Raw genomic sequence first — 21,867 nt, 5'->3', positions numbered from 1 at the left:
GTTAGAACAACACTATTTTTTTAAAAATATAATATAACAACTTACTTTACGGATTATAAATATATTGCCAACGAAACTTTTATAAGTTTTGCAAAATGTTAAAATTATATTTAATGTACATTACATAGGAAAAAGGTTATCCAGATATATTACAAGAAAATAGGCTTTATCAAAAATGCTGCAATCATACCATTTCATAAAACAAATGTATAAGACAAAGAGAACATACAAAATAAGCTTATTTAAATACTTAAAAAACTGCAGATTCTAAAAGAAACATGTAAGTAATAGGACAGCAACATGTAAATAAAATCTTTCTTTTAGAAAGGGAGTAAGGAAATATCTTACTGTAATTCTACGCATGACTTTATGTTCCAGAAAAGTAATATGCTCAGCAAGTTCACTGGGTTCCAAATGATCAAATACTAATGAAATTTTTCTTGTATGTTTCGCAGGAGGGTTGCGAACTGACATGCTCCTCGCCCAATCATATGATGGCCTACACAAAACAAAACACATTTGATAAGCACTCATTTTGAATACAAGGAAACATTTTAACCAAGCTTTTTATTTTATAACCGTTCTTAAGCAGCCGGTCCTATTCTACTATGGGATTCCAACCCATGATCCGTCTACCACTGAGGATATTTTTAAGTCAGCGCAAGCCGGATGTGGAATTTGTATTGACCAACAATCGCTGGGATTCGAACCCAGTTCACCTGATTCGAAGGCAAATGCTCTATAATCTAACTTGTAATTTTTTTTTGTTGCAATTTTTGTAGTTTTAATATCTAACTGTGTAGAAATAATTATTGTTTAACTAATATTACACATTTTACCAACAGTCTACTTAAATTTTGTTTAAAGTTTCTGATGTTTTTAGCTTCACAGCTAAAAATTTCTTGAAAATTTAATACTTGTTGAGGAATATTATTTTAAAGAGGTATAAAATTAAAGGAATCATAAAATATTATAATCTGAATTTATTTTTTGGAAAATGTCATGGACAATTTCAAGCATATTTTAAAAATGATATACTTGATAAATAATTAATTCTTAGTCAATGTAATAAAAAAAAACTAATGACTCAAACTTTCTTCATAAAGAGCTAAAGTTCCAAACTGAGATACAAAGAATATGCGCTAAGTTACATTTTAAAATTATATCAGAAAATAACAAACTTAGAAACCATGTGTTTAATTTTTATCAATAAATGGTTGAATTAGGAAAGGAACAAAAACTACTTACAATTTAGAAAGATCCAGGTGATCAGCTAGTACACAAAAACTTTGATTGTAGAGATGACTTTGAAATTCTTGTACAATGGATGTTAATGAGGAATTAAGATCAAAATGAATGGGAAACATGCGTATCCAATACCTAATAAAAAAACAATCTTTCTTCAAGTTTTATATATATTGAATTAGTATCAAAAAAATATTTTGAATTTTTTTAAAAATAAAAAAAAAATTATTATACTCCAATAAACACATGCAAAGCTGACAACGAAAATTAGAGCAGATATATATATATATATATATATATATATATATATATATATATATATATATATATATATATATATATATATATATATATATATATATTATACATTATAACAAAAAGATATAAATAATATAATAAAAAGTGGTGTGGCTCATCAACAGCCAACATCAATAATAAATACCTTAGAATGAAAAAAGTTAATGTGGTGGTACATGTGAATGCGGACTACAATAGAATTCGGTTCTGAATTGACTATGGATTAAAAAATGCTTGGTTTTATTGTTAAAAACATTGTTATTATTGTTAGTGTAGGGTCCAGCTTATAGCAACATGGCTTACAGCTTTTGTTGTTCGTCAATAGAATTTGGTTTTGAATTGACTATGGATTAAAAAATGCTTGGTTTTATAGTTAAAAACATTGTTATTATTGTTAGTGTAGGGTCCAGCTTATAGCAACATGGCTTACAGCTTTTGTTATTCGTCACGTTGCCATAACAAAACCCAACACTATTTTCATTCCAAGGTACATATTTCTGTAGGCTGCTGATGAATTATACTTTATATTACATTTATTTTTATTATTTATATCTTTTTTCTATCTATTTTAATTATTTATATCTTTTTTCTATCTTGTGTAATATATATACACAGAGTTCTCCCTTCGAATAAGAAAAGGTAGGGCACTTCTTCACAGAAAAAGGCACTTTTTATTTTGGAAAGGGCACTCAGTTAATGTGTAAAAATTTATCAAAATGTATAACATTATGCGATAGCTGAATTTGATCCTCAACAAATTTAAAAATCACCCTCTTATGTGTGTATGTTAGAAAAATAATTATCACTTATTATAAAAATAAGAGAAAATTTTGCAGTTTATAAAAAATAATTGAAAGCATGCTAACAGACAATCACTGTGCACAATTTTTTTTCCAAAAAAGTAAACTAGAAAAAAGATAAATGGATAAATAGCTTGAATATTTTAAACTGATTTTTAGGCGAAAATAAACATTTAAAGGTGCATTTAAAAAAAAAGTACTTGCTTGAAAAACAATTCTAAAATCACTTAAAAAACTAATTAATATGCCCCCCAAAAAAGTAAAACTTACATAAATTAAACCAGTTGAGAATAATCCTAACAAAATAAATATTTGTAATGTTAATTAGAATTAAATCTATAAACACAGATAATTTTACCACTATGAAGTTATTATTTAACTAGTGACTTAATATCTTTTTCATGGAATATGAATAAAAAAGCAGTGTTTTTAGGGGATGGCAGTTTATTTTTAAAAAAAGGGTGCATGAAAGGGAAAAGGGGGCTGTTCGCTCATCCAAAAATGCTGCGGGAGGACACTGTACATCCTATATATATGATATGTTAAGGACATGGTATTCAGAGAGTGTGGAGCAAGCAAGAAGACAAACATAGTGGACAGAAGATATTGCGTTAGAATGCGTTTAATTTCGAATAATAAATTAAGGTGAACTTAGATAGAGAAATAACATAAAAAGATTTTGTTTTACATGAATTTCAAATGATTATAAAAATGAATAATAATTAGTTGTTACCTGAATGTTTGACAAATGCGAGCTCGATATTGGTATATAGTACACTCTGTGACTTTTTGATAATTGTGAATGCATGCTGAGTGACAGTCAGGTACAGTTTCATAATCCCAAAATGTATAAAAAAGTCAAGGTATAAAAGTAAGAAATTGTACATATTATATTCATTTAACAAAGATGAAAACGTAAGACTAAAGGTGTAACAAAAGTAACAGTTTCGACCATTATTTTCGTTACACCTTTAACATCACAGAGCTTGTCAACGTAACTTAAATTGCATAACTTGCTAAAACAAAAAATTTCCAGCATTTAATGCAGGATCTAAAAGCAAACAGTAAGCAATTATCCGCATCCGGCTTGCACCGACAGTGCTCACGTAAAATATCTTCAGTCGTAACCTGATCATGGGTTAGAATCCCCTTGCCGTCAGGCTAACTGTCGAAGGTTTCTGTGGTTCTCTTTTGAAGCCAGTACCACAGCTGGTGGTTACTTATATGAACATTTGTTGTTAAGTTTTTAATAATAAATATTTATTATCTCTTATAATTTGTCTTTTATGCTGAGCCATTAATTCATTACTTTGCTTAATGACTTGGAATTAGAGGGCTAAAATTGTTTGTTTTAAAAGTTGTATCAGCTTTTACAGTTGTGATAAATAACCCTGTAACATCTTATTTATTTGAAAGAATGGATAGTATAAATAAAACAGAATTTAGATACCAATTTACATTTCAACAGTAATCTAAGAAATTCCTAACAAACTCATACTTAAAAATTAAATTTTCTTGTTATAAGGGTTACTAAGTATTTTTAATATATGTTTCTGGAAATATAATATTCCTCCATACATTAAATTATTTCATTAGTATTAATATCAACCAATATAAAAACTAGTAAGAATGATTTTAATACTCTATTGAACTAGAGTATTACATGAAGTTTGCAAAATAAGTAAATGAAGAAAAAAAATAAAACTATTATAAAAATAGTTCAAAGAATCTAAGTTTTTATACAATACAAACTGTAATGCTAAATTTGTATTTCGATTAACTTTTTTAGTTCAATGATTAATTAATTAATTTTGTTTAATGATCAATTTACAAACATCAAAATAAATATAGGCATCTAATAATATCAAAATAAAAATATGAATCTCTTAAAAAGGATATCTGGTAATGAGACAATGAGCTAAATTTTCAGAGGAAGTAAACCACTGGTGCATAAGCAGTATGACTCTGGGAAAATTGCTGTTCTCTTCCTTTAACCCTCCTGACGGTACTGTAAGAATAAAATTTACAACATGAAATAACTGTTATATTTATTCAGTTTATCTAGTTAATCAAATAAAGAATAGGATATTAGTTAGAATAAAGCAGAACCGCAGTTGGTAGTGGAAATATTGAACTCTGACTCTTGATTTTTCTGAAAGTCTGACTATTAAAATTTTCATCAGATCCTTATCGAGTATAACTTGCATTTTTCCACAGTTAATGCTAATTTAAAGTTATATATCACTATCTTCTATATATAATGAGAATTAAGGGTATTTTATTTTAAATGACAATTTATATTATAACATAAGTTAAAGAAATAAATTTTAATAGAAATATTTATGGAAAATATTGAAATTGTGCAAATCCATTATAAGAAAAATATAAGTATATCACCACAGGTACAGTCGCAATTGTAAAAATATCCTCAAACGATTCTTTAGTAAATATTTATAAACAAGAAAACCAAAACAAATTACAGATTAAATTCATTTCCATTATGTTTCTGATTAATTTAGCAATTAGCTAAATAACTTGGTCTTGGAATTAAAAGATAAATTATTAATAAAATATATCAATGTAAAGTTTCATAATTATATATTATTTTTAAAAAAACACAAGAATTTTTACTTAATATCCGGAAAAACATTTTTTCCAGAATCCAAAAGTTGCAAATTCGTTTTTTACTCCAATCCTCCACTCTGGCTCACAATGAACTGCTCCGAGAATACTTTTAGTTTAAGAATACTTCGAAAATTAGAATTTTATAATGCTTAGAAAATTAGAAAACTTCGAAAATTAGAATTTTATAATACTTCGAAAATTAGAATTTTATAATATTTCGAAAATTAGAATTTTATAATAAGTAGAAAATTAGAATTTTAGAATACTAACAAAATTAGAATACTTAGAAAATTAGAATTTTAGAATACTAACAAAATTAGAATACTTAGAAAATTAGAATTTTATAATACTTAGAAAATTAGAATTTTATAATAAGTAGAAAATTAGAATTTTAGAATACTAACAAAATTAGAATACTTAGAAAATTAGAATTTTATAATACTTAGAAAATTAAAAAAAGCTGAAGAAAGAAATACTTACAAAAAGAATCAATCAGTAAACAAACTAATGCATCAAACGAAGCAGCCTTTACAGAAACGCCAGGAATTATAGGCCGTTCCTCTTCTAGCAACATCACATTATTATTTAAATGGCTGGAATCATTTGGCCATGATACATAGTTTTTTTCTATTGTAGAAAAATATATTGTTAATTTCTAAACTGCCACTAGTGAATCCTAAAAACATTTTTAAAAAATTCAGCCTTTCAAAACAAAAATGTAGCAGCTAACACAAAATTTATCTTTAAATCCAGAGTAATTTTAAAAATATCTATAAAATAAATAATTTTGTAAAACATGCGAGTTCCATTTGGGATCCCACCAGCAACTGAAATTTAACGGTCCAATACAATCACTTAGGTATTCAGTTAGTGGTCCAAAAAATTAATATGGTAGACAAAACTTGAGCAAAAAAAATATCGAACCTCAGGAATGCATGATTCATGTTAAGGTACATATAAAAAAAATTTAATTGTCATCTATCATACGCTAAAACTAATTAGGTTCATTATCCCATAATAATTGAAGATATTTCTTACTTTTAAAAATTTATTAAAATTAAGTGAAAAAAAATAATATTAGTAAATGGATTCAACATACAGATTAAAATGCTGAGACCAAACAAATAAATAAACGAGGAAAACAAAGAAAGTAAAAACTAACAAAATATTACATTAAAAATTATCTAAATATTATAAATAAAGTAATTATTAAAAGAGCAAAAAATTATGTTTTATTGATGAACAATTACACAGTCAGTATACGAAGAAATACCAGATATTATAGTATGAAAAATATATATATATATTATAATTGTTATCCTCACATATTTCCTTAACAACTACAGTCTTATTGATAAATTTTACTTTATATGCACATTAAATCAAACAGTGTAATAATAAAAAAAGATATACCTAATTAATTAAATAGTTTTACTAAAGTCATAGTACAAAAGTTTTGTAATAAATTATATGCTGTGTTATTCCTAATTTGCAAAAAATACTAAGATTAGAATTACCACCAGTAACATTATAATTGATTTTTAATCACACAGGAAAATATTAATTTTTCTTTAAATTTCTATTAAAGAAAAAAAGAAAAATAAGCATAACATTACTAAAATACTTATTAGCATTGTAATGCTTTTTTTCTTTTTAAATAATTTCTGCAGCAGTAACTATATTAAAAACGTTCAAAACCAAAGTAAGATAACCTATGCAAAAACACTTTTAGTTGTTAAGCAATTTATGCATTGAATATGAATAATTGAAATAACAACTTAGTGCAATGTAAGTGTTAAGTATTTGAAACACACATATTTTAAAGACAAAAGAAATATAGAGTATTTGTTTATACAAACCAAATGCAATCATTTTTTTCAATAAGTATGAACACCTCAATTATTGAATAAAAGTTGAACCGACTTTTCTTGACAAATGCGGTAAACAAACAATCATTATTTACTCTTAAAACACAAAAGCACGATAAATTAATGATTAGCTAATACATTCTAAACAGGCACGTGCTGATAGAAAAATTGACGTTTCCCGAATCCAAAACAAATAAACAGAGAAGAACTTGCTTTCTTTTTCCGCTGGCATGGTATATGCATTTGAGTCGCCAACTTCAACTGGGTCCTCCCGTATAACAAAACAACAAACAACTTTTTACAGACATTTTTACTTTAATTTAAGAAACTGCAAATGTTTTTATCAGAATTAATGCACGAAAAAACCGAATAAGAAGTAGAATTCCAAATGGACAGTTGAATTAAAACTCAGTTTCATGCGTAATACATTTTTCGGATGAAAAATTTATTTAATTCTTTTCTCTGGCTTTGCTTGGCGCTTTTGGAACAGCAGGATGTTATGAGAGCTGGTTGCTAAGCAACGTCGATAAGCCAATGACGTCAAGGAAGATTTTTCCCCGGGTTGGTTAGCTTCTTTATGAGAAAACTGGAAAAAAGACAAAGTAAACCCCTGCTCATTTTTTTCCCTGCTTTGTAGCTGAGCATGTGGAAGAAAGGTTTTCCAGCCAACGAAGACACATTTCCTCATGGAGGATAAAAATTCTATATATATTTCCAAAAACTTGGACCCCGTTATTAACTTTAAGACTTTTCATTACTTTAAGACTACTTTTACTACAGAAAAAAATTAAAAATGCTAAAAAAAAAAATAGAATATGAATATTTGATTTTTTTTCTTCCTTTAATGAAAACTATGAACAATAATGTACGTAGCATATTGAATTTCAATCATTCTAAACCCTTAGAATCTATATGGCATACAGATTAATATCTCTATGAAAACCGCAAAAAAGAAAAAAAAAATGGCCATAAAAATCAGAAAAAAAACAGAGATATATATCGCACAATAAAGACAAAAAGGAAAAAAAGAGAAAAACGAAAAAAATTAATAAGTTTTATTTACTGCGTATAAGCTGCAAACATATAGAACTCATAAAATAAGTTAAAAATATAGAGAAAAAATGGAAAATAATAATGATTAATGAAGAGAGAAGAAGAAAAACTATTAAAATAAAATATTTTTAAAAAATATTTGAAAAAATATTTTGCGGACATAAACGAGTGAGCTGATGAAGAGGTTATATCTTTTCACTTTTTTTTTCTAGCTTTTTAATTTACATTTTTTTTAAAAAAAATTTTAAATAATTTTTAAAAATATTTTTTTCTTCTCTTTTTATTAATCTTTATTTTTATTATTTTCCATGCTTTCTCGATATTTTTAACTTATATATGCAGTACAATTTGGAAACTGTTTTAATTTAACTCGAAATTTTTTACGTTTTAAAAAATTTCGAAAAAGATATTAAGAATTATATCTGGCAAAATCTAACTTCATTCTTTTATTTTTCATTCTATTTATTCATTTTTTTGTTACTTCTGACAACAATTCGAGGGCGAAATTATAAAATGAAGATCTTGAGAGAGACAGAGAGAATTCGACAACAAAGGATCAATAATCATTATTTAAAGCAAAAAAAAAGTGAGAAAAAATTTACTGGAAGTTGACATAAAATTGCAATATCTTTGGAGCAAATAGAAGTTTTTTTTCATTACAAATTTAACAAATGATAACTTTCGATCTAATTATCGATTCTTAATTTTTTTTATTTTACTCCTTGTAAATTTTTCAACAGACGTTATTCAAGTTTAATTTCAAGTTTTTAAGTCTGATAGATTTTGGGTCGTAAAACAAAATGTAGCGTAAAATAAAATAGCAAATTCAAAAAAAAAAAAAATAAATAAATAAAAATTCTAGTGTTAAGTTTATGAACAAAGATGGCCCTGTCAACGTGTCAAAATTTATGCGGCCTCTAGAGCCCCCGATTGATATTTTTTCCTACTGGTTAAATAATTAATTATTTTGCAACTAATTATCGAATGTAATTTTTTTTTATTCCATTGTACTGGCTCTACAGTTTGTCTAAAATAAGGACTCTCCCAGACATTCGTCTGGACCTGTGGTGGTGACTATGGCAACGAGGTATGACTAAACTTTACTTTGAAAACTAAAACTTTTCTAGTGATAATTTTTTTAAACTATTTTATATTTATGAATTAAAATGTCTTTACGAAAGGTCTACTATAAAGGTTTCTATAAGTTTCTTAACATTTTAATAAAACCAGTAAGAAAAAACTCTCCCAGACATTCGTCTGAACCTATGGCGGTGTCTATGGTAACGAGGTATGACTATTTGAAGTAGGGGTGCAGGGTCACTGTTTTGGACTGGTTTCGGCTCAGGTCGGCGAGAGAAAGGGTATCTCCTTCTTCGGTTTATTGTGTTAGTCTGAGTGAAGCTACCCTCCCTAAAATGAGCCATTCTTGTTTTCATAGCACCAGACGGCCTCAGACTTTCTGGCGGGAGGAGTTCTTAGCTTAGACAAACTATACAGATTTTTTAAGTTTTATAGTTTTTGCGCAGTAAAACAAAATGTAATGTTAGATTAAACACCCAAAACAGTGCGGTTTTTACGATGTTTTAATAAACGATTACGAATTAATATACGATTTCTAAGATATACAATACAATTTAATATACGATACAATTTTTTAATATACGATTACTTACGATTTTCAAATATGTAGAAAGATGTATGTAATTTTTTTTTTCTCTTTCACATTCATACGAAACTTTTTTTTTTTTATCTTCAGTTCCACCTGTGGTTTCTTTCGTAAAATATATCATTTAAAATATCATAGGAAATAAAAAAATAAAAAATTATACTAGAAGAAAAATAATGTTCATTTTTAGTAATGAAAATTAATAAATATTTCATGCAAATAATTTATTTCAATAATTTACACCAGGCCGTAAATGACAGCAACAGGCTCCATATCTTTCAATTCAACCAGGAAAAAAAAATCTTGTGATATCCTACAATTACTGGGTAAGAAAAGATTTCGAAGTACAATAATTAAAAAAGGCGGGTGTTACGGATAAAGTTTAAAAGTTGTTAATTAAAAAAAAAAAATAATAATAATAATAATAATAATAAACTCTCTAGTAACAACAGACATTCTCATTTTACTCTAGCAGAGAAGATATTCAAACGGCAATATAAATTTGAAATAATCAGTTTTGTATTGCAGAAAAGATATGGAAATCTCTTATCCCTTTGGTGCACCGTCTTCCTTTTTATACTTTTTTTCTGAAGCACTAATTACAAACAAAAATACATTTTAGTATTTTTTTAATAATAAAAAACAGAAATAGTTAATAAAAAATAGTTAATAAAAAAAAGGTATTATAATTGTACTAAAATATAAAATCCAAAAAAATAGCAAAATTACTTCTTGGAGCAATAGGCATAAAAAAACACCAATATTATTATTTATTACAATGATCATTTTGGCAAATATATTTTTTTTTTTTTTTTTTTTTTTTTTTTGTAAACCGTCGTTAAACAGTCGACCCAATTTTTGGGTTTACGACTACTAATGTTCAACTCCGTAGCCTTGTAATTTCGAACCTAGTCCAGAAGACAAGGGAACTCTTGGATCAAGTATCGGGAGAAATTTGCCTTCGTGGCGGACTTGGATATGAACTAACCCGCATTTGCGTTACAGAGAACTGAAAAAAAAAATTAGTTTACCTCAATACCAAAAATGGTGGCAATTATACACCGAAATTTCTTACAATGAGAAGAAAATTATAAGTTTTGAGCTAATGTAACGGAAATGTATGAGCAGAATTTTTATTGCTTTTCAAAATTTGTTATTTTTTTTAAACATACCCTTTTGTGAAAAAATTAGCATTTTTACATCTATTTACATAAAATAAAAATTTATGCATGTTTGTCCTAATTTTTCGATATTCTCTAAAAGTAATTTTTCACTACATTGATTTAGCGGATGAAGCATTTTCCCCTTACAAGGAAGTGGTCACTTGCCAATCAATCAGAGTAAAAGGTGAATTAAAATAAGAAAATTGCTTCGATAATTCTTTTTATTATGGAAATAAGAAAATTTATAAACATTCAGCAACATTGTGAAAATATTTAAGAAGAATAACAGAATTTTCGGTAAACAAGCAATCGAAATATATATTTTGTAAAAGTTAAATATTTATATTAAAACTCAAATCTATGATTAGAATTCCAACTATGTACACCGATGGAAGATCGTTTAATATCTTGATTTTTGATTCTTTCATGTTCATTAAGTCGAAGTGCAAGACTTCGGTTTATTGAGTCGGCTGTTCGGTGACAGTTATAAAATAAAATAAAAATATACGATAGACCACACAAACAAGAAATTTGATTAACTCCACCGATATTATTGTACTTGTTTGCGTATTATTTTCGTTGTTTTTTCACTTTAGTCTAAGTAAGCACGAGTGTACCCTATCCCTTTAGACATTTGACTCCGGATTTCAAATTATAAAACTTGCTTATTTTCGAATTTCCTTAACTTATTTATAAAACATATTAAAAAGTTTAAGGAAAAGTACTCCTAAACATTTTTTAAAAAATAGATTAAATAAATAATAAGGCTTTAATATTTGAAGCTGTAAAAGAGTTTCACAAAGTTGAGTCTTCAAGTGTCTTTTTAAAGAATGTTTGGCTATGTAGGGTTAAATTAGCTAGCAATTTAAGTGGATAATACATAGAATATCATTTGAAATACAAAATTTCCTTTCAATTTCTTTAAGAAAGAATCAAAATGTGTTTTTTATTTTTAAACAGTTATGAAAATACGTTTTAACCGTTTGCTGAAAAATTGTTTATTTGTATCATCTTAAAATATCAGTATATTAAGTTGAAAAAATTTTGGAAGCTTATTTTAAAATATCTTTTACCAAGACCAATTAAATGAAAAGCATACTTGAACTACGGAAACACTTTTTAGTTAAAACACTCATCTAATTTCAACTCAATCAGTTACTGACACTTAGGTACTTTACGTTGGTTTCGTTTCTCTTTCTTTCTTGTTTCCTCCTTTGACGGAATTTAAAAAATTAAATATATTTTTCACAAAACTTTTACAATAAACAAACATGCATGAAAGGTTTTCGAGTGATTTTTTATTGCTCTCTATATATGTACTAATATATATCTATATATATGTACTAGCTGCAATAGCTCAAGGGATAGAATGCTCGCCTTCCAATGAGGTGAACCGGGTTCAAATCCCAATGATGGCTGGTCGATACCAATCCCGCACTCGACTCGCATCAACCACAGTGCTGGCTTAAAATATCCTTAACGAATCATGGGTTAGAGTCCTCTTGCCGTCAGTCTTGCCATGGGATAGTTTCGTTGCTTTTCTTTCTCTGTAACGCAAATGTAGGTTAGTTCCATCAAAAAGTCCTCTACGAAGGCAAAATTTCTACTACTTGATCCAGGAGTTCCCTTGTCCTCTGTATTGGGTTCAAAATTACAAGACTGCGGAGTTGAACATTTGTAGTCAGGGGTCTGTTTAGAGGAAATTTGGGTCCGTTAACGGACCCTTCACAAAATATCTTTTCATAAAAACGGACCCTTCACAAAATATTTTAACTTAAAAACGGATCCTTCACAAAATGATTTTTCTTTTAATCGGACTCTTCACAAATTTGTTAATCTTTATTATTGTTTTGTTAATCAAATAAACCCTTCCCAGGGCAGAAAACAAGCAAGATGGATGTAAACAAATTAAGTTTTGTCTTCCACAGACGATTCTTCCATTATTCGTCCGAAATGAATATTTTGCGTTCAGCAGTATAGGCTAAATACCAAATATTTGTATCTAGTTTAGAAGCAGCATCTCTAATTTAGAAGCAGCAATTGCTGTTTATTTATGAAAATTTAATTTTTTAATTATAATCTTACCGTATTGAGCATAATCTTGTATCTATTTACAATTAAAAAACTCATTGAAAAAGTTTCTTGCCATAACCGGACCCTATTTGCACAAATTCATAAAAGCGGACCCTGGTTGAAAGAATGTAAGTAATTTGTTCACAATTTCACGAAAAACGGACCTTTCACAAAATGTCTGGTCAGACCCCTGGTAGTAGTAAACCCGAAGCTGAGTCGCCTGTTCAACGACGGTTATGACTACACATATGCACAATAATCTCTAAGAAATAAGTTTGAATGGTATGTAAGTTCAATTCGTAAGTATGATGTGCAAGTTTAACACCAAAATGCTCATCATGCATAGTTGATGTTTAAGAGTATATCAATTGAAAATCAATCAATCAAAAGAACATTGAGCAAAAGTGAGGCTTTAATATGTTTTGTATAAAAGTAAAGAGCTCCCGCAACAGTTAAGTTGTCATCAAGGGCGGAATTTAAAGCTCCACAATTTCGAGACCAACGGCATGATGATGGCAATGTAGTCAGTGTTACCCGTACCGGCCGCCTTCAATTTCCCTTCCGGCTGGTACACATTGATCTGAAGATGGGTTGGTTAGCTTCGATCTGCTACCATGGATAGAACCCGAAACCTCAAAATAATAGATCAATGCTTTAATCCTTGTAACAACGTGGCTCAATATAGTTTATATAGTTTCATAAAATTTATTAGTTTTAAAAAAAATTTCATTTACGAGTATTTATTTACGCATTTTTAGATCTATTCACAAAATCTAAACCTGACAAATGCAATAAAACATTAAATTCCCACACACAGTACAATGAATCAGAAAATGCAATATACACGCTCAATGTAGCAAATTCAATGCAATATAGCAATATAGCAAATGCAATATAGCAATAGGAATAATGCAATAATGCAATATAGCAAATTCAAAGAATACAAACAAGATAAACCTAATAATAGTATAAACAACAAGATAATTTTTTTATTTCCCCAAGTCCAGTCCATCTACCACGCAGGAGAGTTATTAGTGTAGATGCTATTTTACTGCATTTATTCTTACTAAGATTCAAAATAATTTAATAAGAGCCCTGTTATTACATGTATATATATATATATATATATATATATATATATATATATATATATATATAAGGATCTTTTTCCAGAAAAAACAAGTAATTTCTATAGATGACACACACAAATTGGTTTCTTCCAATTTTGTTCAACATCTAAATTCTTTAAGGAAGAGGTTTCTCCAGACAAGGTCTTGGGGTTTGGGAATTTAGGTCGTATTTTTATTAACAGTTACATCACTAAATAACCTCGCAAATTTGGTCTGTCTCGTCTTTTATGTAGTAATTACGAAAGGGAATGGGTTGCAAGATCTCCCCTAACGCCGCAATCGAACTTTATCCAAAAGAGAAAATTCAACTATTGATTCGTTTAAGAGATGGACATTTAGACTCCAACGAAATTTGGGAATTTATTTCAAAGAATTGTTATCCATTTATTTCATAAAATAATCTGTTAATCGGAAGATTGACTTCTTATGACTCTTTGTGAAAGAACGTTTTCTACGCCGCAGAAAACTCCTTTAAACGCCAAGAAACTGAAAAAATCGATGTCTCGTGGAACGAGAGGGAAATTATCACGAGAAATTTCATGCATGAAGAAAAAAGAAAAAAGACATTAGCGGTCTTTTGTAATCAGAAGACAAACTTTGGTTATTTATTGCAACAATCAATGAAGAGCTAAGAATAGATTCCTAGGTTGATAATAGCAGCCCTCAGAAACCCCTAAAAATAGCCCTGCCAGAAAAAGTGCGCACCATTTTCATTGAAACCACAGGCGATAATATAGGTTATAACGAAGAATATCCAAGTACTTAAAATAGCTCCTTTTACAAAAAATAGATTATGGGAAGTTTTAGTTAATCGAGCGAAAAGATATATGTAATTCACAAGGGATTTTTCAATCGATATTTTCTTTAAAATTTAATTTGACTACGCCTTTTATTCATATAGCAATCTCTCTTTTTTATCAACTAGAATGTGTAAATAATTACTCAATTTGTTTCGATAAAAATAAAAAAAACGATAGATATCTGTATTGCCATTATTGTTTAAACTAAAACATTTTGTGAACGATTCAAGTACTTCATTTTTTTTAAAAATCCAATTTTGATAACGTTCGTCATGCAAAGACAAAATTAAAAATGAAGGCGACGGAAGTAACTTTCGTAAATAAAAAAATTGTTCAAAAGTGGTGAAACACGATTACTTATCCTTTTTAAAAAAAAAAAAAAAAAAAAAAAAAAAAAAAAAAAACGAATACGTGAGATATTGATTAAACAAGCAACTCTTTTTACATGAATTATCCCCTCGCCCCCCTCCCGAAAATCATTATCAAAAACTACATTTAACTACAAAATTTAGATAACATCCCCTCTATTACAATTAGGCATTATCAAAATAAATCTTTATCTTTGCGTAACTTACGTTAAGAGAAATTTTCAGCATTATCCAAACAGTTTCGGCCAATTTAAACAACGAATGTAAATTATAAACAATTTAAACACAGAAAAATATATTATTTATCAAAAATTATTAACTGCCGAAATTTACTGCTTTACATTTTTGAGAAGAAATCTACAAAGAAGCTCTAAAAGTTATCAAGTGCTGTTTCTCCTAATCAAATAAAGCGACACCCTTATTTTCCACCTTTTTTTCAAATGTATTGTTCTATCTATCAACTGATATTATATCATCAAAAGTTTTTACAAACAAAAGAAAAAAAATGCAGAAAACTAAATTCAAAAATTTGACCTTTAATCCAAAATGGCGATGAATGAAACCCTTTGACGCAGAATTTTTACTAGGCATATTTTTAATACCTTTTTTTCTCATTATTTTGTATTAATTTAGGTCAAAATAAATGAAAAATATTACATTTTGCATTTTAATAATTTATGGTTAAAAAATACAGCATTTCTCTTATTTGTGTCCTTTTTCTACCACTTCCAAACAAGGCTCACTTGTAAACAATAATTTTTCAAATTTGCACTTATTTGCGGTTATTTAAATGTAAGAGAAACAGTTATTCATCATTGAAATTTCTTCAATTTACAAAATCAATTATTGATAAATTTTTGATTATGAATGAAAAAAAAGTTTTTTAAGCTACTTTTTTTCAGATTTTATATTTAATATAAATCTAATTCCTATAAAACAACCTAATACCTAATTTTAGCATACCTAAAAATACCAAAATGTATTTTTGCTTGTTATTAGAGCTTTGAAAAAAAAGAAGAAAAAAAATACATAAAAATGACACTTCGTGCCAACGGCGTCAAAGGATTAAAAAGGCGACCAGAAAAATCGATAAAAATTTCCCTTCATAAATTATTTCGAAACTTAAAACACATCAATATAAAAGACTGTATAATATGAAAAATATGATTCAATTAGAATAAAAATATATATTTACACCGATAGCTATATTTTTGTAAAAATAGATATAAAAATTACTAAACATCATCTTACCAGGCCATATGAACAATGAGGGCGGTGGTGTTAAGGGCATCATTATTGAAGTATTCTTGGTTTTTAACTATATTTTATGAAAACAAAATCCTCATAGCATCTTGAGTTATACCTAAAAGAAACAATCACACGAATAAAAATATTAAAATGAAATAACTGTATTAACTGTAATAACTGTACAATTAATAAAGAATATTAGAAAAAGAGCAATCTCTATTTAAATGAGCGAGTTTTCAAGTTAATTATAATAAGAATATTTCCTAAATAAAAACACAGAACAAAAGCAAAAAATTTTATTTATTAACAAAAGTTAATTATTTATTCGGTTAACAAAATCATATAAAATAGGGTGCAGAAAACTGTTCTTAACAGAATAAGTTTTTTTTTTTTTTAAAAAAAAAGTTTAAACATTGCAAAATTTAAAAAATATATATATATTTTGAAGTTTATTTTCTTTAATTATACGTAATAATATCGATAGGTACTTTTTATTTAGTAGTCACCTTTTGCAAGCCTTTATTATTGCTTGGATAAAATTACATTTCCAAAAAAAAATTCATATTAGAAATAACCTACGGCTATAAAAAGTTAATTCATCAATAAAAATATTATAAATGCGTGACAAAATTTAGTTTAGCATATTGAATTTAAAGGACTTTAGTTAAAAATATTTGGAGAAGCTAAATGCATTTAAGGTGTAGGTTATACTGAATGGCCGAAATTGATCGTATGTCCTACACTTTTAAACTGTTCGTTTAAAAATGTACGAGTTGTTTGTCAATAAACGTATGACTTGTTTTTCAATCGCATGTTTTTATGAGTTATGGTCAGTATACTAAAATTATATGGAAGGTCTACTAACAATGGCAAAGAAACAACTGAAGCACTTGAAAAATATGTTTACAAATCTCAACGATATCGGAGATGCGGTTGCCATGGTGATAGAAAAAACAAGCTTAAAGATGAATAGAATAATATTAGTTTTCATGCAATGAAATACATCTATTTAAAATGTAAACATCCAAATAATTCTTTCTCAAAATTTATTTTTCAACAGAAGTTCTTGCGAAAATATACGACCACGTGTCTTAACTTTCCCAATTTCAGGGTATTTTGATAATTTGTTTTAAGAATACAAGTTAAAAACAAATAATATAGAAAAGTGAAGAAATAGGAAATATTTCGTGAAATAATTGTTTAAAACTACTTTTTTATTTTCAGTTTATGAGTTAGTAAGATAATCTTTTTTGATCGACACTTTCTTCTTCAAAACCATAATTATTTTAATTATGTACTTGAAATTATTAAATCAAACTTTTTTTCATTTTTAAATAATTTGTTGAAAACTGTTCGAGAAAATATTCTTTGTGATATTATTTAATAAACTTTTGATGCATTTTTTTGACTTTAAATATTTTTTTGCATTAACATTTTTAACATTGCATTAACATTTTTTTGAAAAAACTCTTCTATAAATGACAGTTATTCGTAATAGTTTTCTATTTTACAGCTGCGAAATTTTGTGTTTAAAATAAAGCAACAAAAAAAAAGTGTAACAAGTCTTATTTTTTATTAACAAATTTTTAGCAGCAATTGCTTGAAAGTTGATAAAATTCAGAAGCTAACTATAAATAAAATTGTTTTAGGAAATAATACGAAATTCGAGTTTATTTTAACATTAGAAGAACTTGTGCTATTTTTACTATTAAAGCCTGAAAAGTTGGAAAATCCCGGGTTTCTTTATTATTTATTTAGTTAGTTTTTATTATTAACTTTTTTTAATCGTCGAAACTAACGAATAAAAAAAACTTAGATCTTCAATGTTTCAACTTCAAATGCTTGGAATATTGAATCTGAAATTGGATATTCTACAAAAGTGTCAATTCTAGGCTCCTGAAAATTGGTGTCATGTACAATGTCAGTCCCGATCTTGACAGCCGTTAAAAAAATTCTTTTAATTAATCCTTTAGGGAACTATGACTGATAAATCATTATCAAGAATTATCAAAGCGCATTGTTGCAACTTTAACTACATACGCTTTTTTTCCTACAATAATTTAAAAGGAAACATCTAAGATACTTTCTAGATTAAAGTTCTACTCAATCAAAAACAAGAGTATATCAAGCGTTCATTAATATTCATTAAATTTTAATTCTTCAAGTTAGGTAAGCACAAATAAAATAAACGCGTAAGTCATATGGAATCGACGTCACCGAATTAGTATTTTGAAAGTTATCTGAAATCTTCTCAAGTCATCAACCCTAAGCTACATTAATGGAAATACAGAGCTATAAGCTACTGAATATTTAGCTTCTATGTTCACCCCATATGACGAACAAGTATTCAGCTTTATAACGGTTAAGTAAACTAGTTTCGTATATCCAAAAGGATAGTTGTATACTTTGTGGTACGCAGACTGAAGTGCAAAAAAACTTGAATAAAGCACAAATAATGTACAGAAATGGACATACTAAAGTTTCGATTCTATTAACGAGAACCTTTCTTAGTATCTAAACACCAAATTGATGGTGTTTCTCAGAGTCTAAACACTACTTTGTTGTTTAAACACTGAAGAAGGTCCTTGTTTAGAAAACCGAAAGTATAGTGTGCCCATTTTAGTATTTAGTGTTATATTCGCGTTATTTTTCACTTTAGTCTTTCTTCCGCATAATTTTAAATGTGTATTTTGAATTGATAATTGTTAGTTGTAACGATTGATTGATTGAATGTTGGGTTTAATGGCACAAAGTCCACAGAAGGACATGCTGCGCCAATTGTTAGTTGTAACAGGAATTAATAAGATATAGTGTCTTTATCAAATGTGATTTTGTTTAGACGAAGTTAGTTGGCTTAACCACTCCTCAAAATTTATGCTATAATTTAAAGTATGTTTTTAAACTTGATTGAATTATTTTTATTTTAAAGGGATGCATGTGCAACGGGTTTTATAAGCAGGTAAATCTCACCTGGAATTAATTTGTATGTATATCATTTTTATTAGATTGTAAAATAACTTAAAATATAATGTCAAAATAGTCCAGATTTTAAAAAATTATTATCTAGCACTTTTAAATCGTTAATATTTTTTTTCCTAAAGTTAAATTCGTCAAAAATGTTCCGCGAGCTCTAATTTAAAAAATGAAATGTTCGAATTTGAATAAAAGGGGGGTGAAAATTACAAATGGTAGTTTTTTTGAGGCATTTGAAAACATGATTTCGAGGCTTAATTTGCATTCAAAACCTTTAAGTCACTATGTAAGAAAGGAGCGACTCACTTAAAAGTAATTTTAACGAGGTTACAAATAGCGCTATTCACTTTAGAACATTTTTCACTTTTAATAATTCTAAAACTTTTATTCTCATCTAAACTGTTCAAAATGTAGAGGGAAAAAATATAAGTAACAAAACTGATTGTTTCATTAATATTAGTAGCTCTTAACTTAAAAATAGGAATATATATATAAAAATTGAACAAAATAAAGAAACGAAAAAGAAGCTTGTAAAAGATGTTAAATTAATTGTTAAAGTATTAGTTTGATCGAACTTTTAAACTATTAGCACAGGCGAGATAATTCGTTAACACTATAAGACGGTACTTTATAATATTCACTTTATAATTTAGATGAAAAACCGATTCCATAACTTCAGATTGATTGTCATACACTTGGAGTTTTTATTGCATATATATACTAGGGGGCTAAGCCCCCTGTTCGCTACCGCTCACCAACCTCGATGATTGCTTCGCAATAATTGTTTTTTCTTGACAGAAAACAGTTTTACTACTAAAGTTAAAATTATTCACTTAACATATATAAAATACAAAAATAATACAAAAATAATAAATACTTTTGTATTAATAAAAGAATTAAAACTCTTTCGGTTTCATAAAATGTCTTTCTTAAAGAGTAAGCGTAGAGCTATTCTATTTTGGGGATTCAAGGCTGAAAACATACCATTGAATAATAATTAGATTTATATTTGAAAGGAGGAGTTATTTTTAGAATCTTGTCCCTCTTTCACTTCCATATTAGGAAGCATTAAATGATTTTCCATACTGCGTAGAGTTACAAAGGCATGTACGACTGGAACCTAAGTACACCAATATCTGTAGTATTTAATGTGAGAGCGAAGGTTTTCGCATGTCTCTTGCTGAATAACATGTGCCAATAACCATCTGCTGGAACCATTCGGAGTCTTGTTCACACCCCCTCCTTTGAGGAGGGCAGATGTGAACTGTTATAACCACCAGCATAACTTTTAATAAACCTTTTGATGACTTATTATGGCTTTTTTCTGCATTTCTTAATATGAATACACCAATGATAACAGAGATGTAGCCCTGTTATTACAAGACGTCAGGATAATTCCTTAGCGGAGGAAACTTACGCATTTCGATCTCAGAAATTAAGCTTAGCGGAGACCGGCTGTTATTACATATATATATATATATATTCATTGTTGCGCTTCTTTTCTCTTTTCTTTATTTTGTTCGATTATTTATTTATTTATTTATTTATTTTACTATATTTTTAAATAGTAAATTCTTTATTCTAAGTAATTTCAATTGCAAAAACAAACGAGTGAGAGAGATTACAAAATTTTTGTTTTGAAATTAGAAATTACCCATAATATTAAATGAAATCAAAAGACATAAAAAAAAAAATTTGTAGAAGGAGCTAACATTTAAAAAAAAAATTTCATTTAGTTAATTTCCTGAATTTTTGCCACAGAGTAAAATAATCGACTGTTATATACACCTAATCTAGTTTTACAGAGTGGATGGAAAAATAATTATATTTTTTACTGGATGAAAAATATTTATATATTGTAACACACCAAACAAACTATTCACGAAAGCAGTTCTCAGTTCACTGGCTATCATGAAACAATTTTACTGTATCTATCGCTATGACAACAGTACTGTTTATTTCTTTGTCTGCCAATATTAAATGAATAAGTAATCATACATTTTTTTTATTTTATTTTTTATAAAGCACGTGGATAAGTTTTGTTTCTCTAAATCGATCTCGACAAATTGGTTCTCTTTAAGTCTATAATTGGCCTTCTAAATACACGGAACATGCGATAAACCAGAAAATATGGTATTCCACACTATTTCGAATGGGATTGTTTCGTTCTTAATTTCCATCATTGTTGCACTCATTTTTCTTTCTGTATCTTAAGTTTAATTCTTCGAGTTACTTTTAGGTAATTATGAGGAGATTGTTATCGAAAATATGTGTCCTAGGATCCTCGCAGAATTCTGGCAACATTTAAATACTTTTTAAGTTGTTAGAGGAAATGAAATTAATTTGTTCATTATTCTTCTCTTTTCCTTTTAATGAAAGCAGAGGGGCTTACAGTAAAATATTTTTAAAAAAATAAGTTTACTGAAATTACTAATTTAACATCATTATATTTAAATAAATTGTTTTAACTCTAATAATAATTATAGGGTAATCCTATCATGGTTGCTTTTTAAATACATTTCATTATTAATTTTTAATGCTAGTATTTGTTATTAACT

At 27.6% G+C, this 21,867-nt stretch overlaps 1 protein-coding gene across 4 annotated transcripts in view; it reads right to left on the bottom strand.

Moving 5' to 3' along the window:
- The window catches only part of LOC107453443 (ras guanyl-releasing protein 3), a 56,578-nt gene that overhangs the window by 15,587 nt on the left and 19,124 nt on the right, over positions 1-21,867 (bottom strand). For 2 of the 4 annotated variants that reach the window (XM_071178391.2, XM_043046836.3), the window contains exons 2-7: positions 16,340-16,451; positions 5,448-5,594; positions 4,242-4,350; positions 3,076-3,189; positions 1,249-1,380; positions 349-499 (exon numbers count right to left, since the gene is read on the bottom strand). In XM_071178391.2, the coding sequence (XP_071034492.2) occupies positions 349-499; positions 1,249-1,380; positions 3,076-3,189; positions 4,242-4,350; positions 5,448-5,594; positions 16,340-16,382 (696 nt within the window). In that variant the 5' untranslated portion in view covers positions 16,383-16,451. Of the gene's footprint in view, positions 1-348; positions 500-1,248; positions 1,381-3,075; positions 3,190-4,241; positions 4,351-5,447; positions 5,595-6,826; positions 7,332-16,339; positions 16,452-21,867 lie in introns of those variants that run through there. The other 2 variants (XM_043046838.3, XM_043046839.3) reach the window with 2 other exon arrangements.

This window comes from Parasteatoda tepidariorum, chromosome 6 (assembly GCF_982258835.1).
Source record: "Parasteatoda tepidariorum strain Cologne lab strain chromosome 6, Ptep-v5.0, whole genome shotgun sequence".
NCBI lineage: Eukaryota > Metazoa > Arthropoda > Arachnida > Araneae > Theridiidae > Parasteatoda > Parasteatoda tepidariorum.
The sequence above is the reverse complement of the archived record's forward strand: the minus strand, read 5'-3'. Positions and strand labels throughout refer to the sequence as shown.